Source organism: Mus caroli, unplaced genomic scaffold (assembly GCF_978045245.1).
Source record: "Mus caroli unplaced genomic scaffold, Mus_caroli_1 scaffold_17, whole genome shotgun sequence".
In the NCBI taxonomy this organism is placed as follows: Eukaryota; Metazoa; Chordata; class Mammalia; order Rodentia; family Muridae; genus Mus; species Mus caroli.
Window position 1 is genome coordinate 16,272,120 of NW_028227272.1, and position 1,565 is coordinate 16,273,684.

The 1,565-nt window shown below is 38.9% G+C and overlaps 1 protein-coding gene across 1 annotated transcript; it reads left to right on the forward strand.

The window, feature by feature from the left end:
• Window positions 1-272: 272 nt before the first annotated feature.
• On the forward strand, window positions 273-1,211 carry LOC110311259 (olfactory receptor 2L13-like). The gene has a single exon (XM_021184521.2). It carries the CDS (start codon window positions 273-275, stop codon window positions 1,209-1,211), a length of 939 nt encoding a protein of 312 aa, XP_021040180.1.
• Window positions 1,212-1,565: the final 354 nt, after the last annotated feature.

Sequence of the window (1,565 nt, forward strand, 5' to 3'; positions counted from 1 at the left end):
GGGTTTGTGTGGAGTTACTAGTAGGAAATGTGTTAGCCATCTTGCTCATGTTGCCACAACTTTGAATTGACAACATGACCAGAAGTAAATGGGAAGGAACATTCAGTGCAGATTTTAAAATAAGTTCAATAGAATGATGGTGATGGAAGAAGAATAAAGAGTAAACATTTCAAAACAAGTGAGTTCCTCTTTATTCTCCTGTTCTATTTCATATGATAAGTGTATTTGCTTTTAGGTCACTCTTTTCAAGAAATATAAAGAAATACATTTAAATGGAGAAATGGAATCAGAGCTCAAGTGATTTTACTCTGTTAGGACTGCTTCCACAAAACCAAACAGGCCTGCTACTTTTGATGCTTATCATCTTTGTCTTCTCTCTGGCTTTGTGTGGCAACTCAGGAATGATCCACCTCATTCGTGTGGATCCAAGGCTCCACACCCCCATGTACTTTCTCCTCAGTCAGCTCTCTCTCATGGACCTGATGTACATTTCTACCACTGTTCCCAAGATGGCATTTAACTTCCTTTCTGGCCAGAAAAGCATCTCTTTTCTGGGCTGTGGAGTGCAATCCTTCTTTTTCCTGACTATGGCATGTTCTGAGGGCTTGCTCCTGGCTTCCATGGCTTATGATCGTTTTGTGGCTATCTGCCATCCCCTTCATTATCCCATTCGCATGAGCAAAATAATGTGTCTGAAGATGATCATAGGATCCTGGATATTGGGCTCAATCAACTCTTTAGCACATACTGTCTATGCCCTTCATATTCCTTACTGCCATTCTAGGTCCATTAACCATTTCTTCTGTGATGTTCCAGCCATGTTGCCCCTGGCCTGTATGGACACTTGGGTTTATGAGTACATGGTGTTTGTGAGCACAAGCCTGTTTCTCCTACTTCCTTTCCTTGGTATCACAGCTTCCTATGGTCGGGTCCTTTTTGCTGTCTTCCACATGCGCTCAAAAGAGGGAAAGAAGAAGGCCTTCACCACATGCTCAACTCACTTAACTGTTGTGACATTTTACTATGCACCTTTTGTCTATACCTATCTTCGACCTAGGAGTCTTCGCTCCCCAACAGAAGATAAGATTCTGGCTGTTTTCTACACTATCCTTACCCCCATGCTCAACCCCATCATCTATAGTCTGAGGAATAAGGAGGTCCTGGGGGCCATGACAAGAGTCCTTGGTACTTTTCCTTCAACAAAACCTTAACCATTCATTCTCTACTCCTCTTTAAGTTCCTCTGTGGAATGTCATAGAGCAATGCTATCCACTGGAAAGGTAATATACCCCACACACATGTCATTACTTTCAGGTGATTCATTACTAGTTAAAAATAATGTGTTCATTATTATATACTATCATAATGTTCATATGTTTAATTCATGTTATAGTCAATAATATCAATGATAAATATTAATAAATAGCTGCAATATAAATATATGGCATATATACATTATGTGTGCACAGATATAACTGTAAACATGATAGTATTTATGGCAAAATTGATCAATTGATACTTCAAAATTGACATGAAATTCTTTGTTCATATATTTTACTTTAATT

Excerpts from the sequence above, each read along its gene's own strand:
- LOC110311259 (XM_021184521.2), top strand. The coding sequence starts at position 273 with ATGGAGAAATGGAATCAGAGCTCAAGTGATTTTACTCTGTTAGGACTG.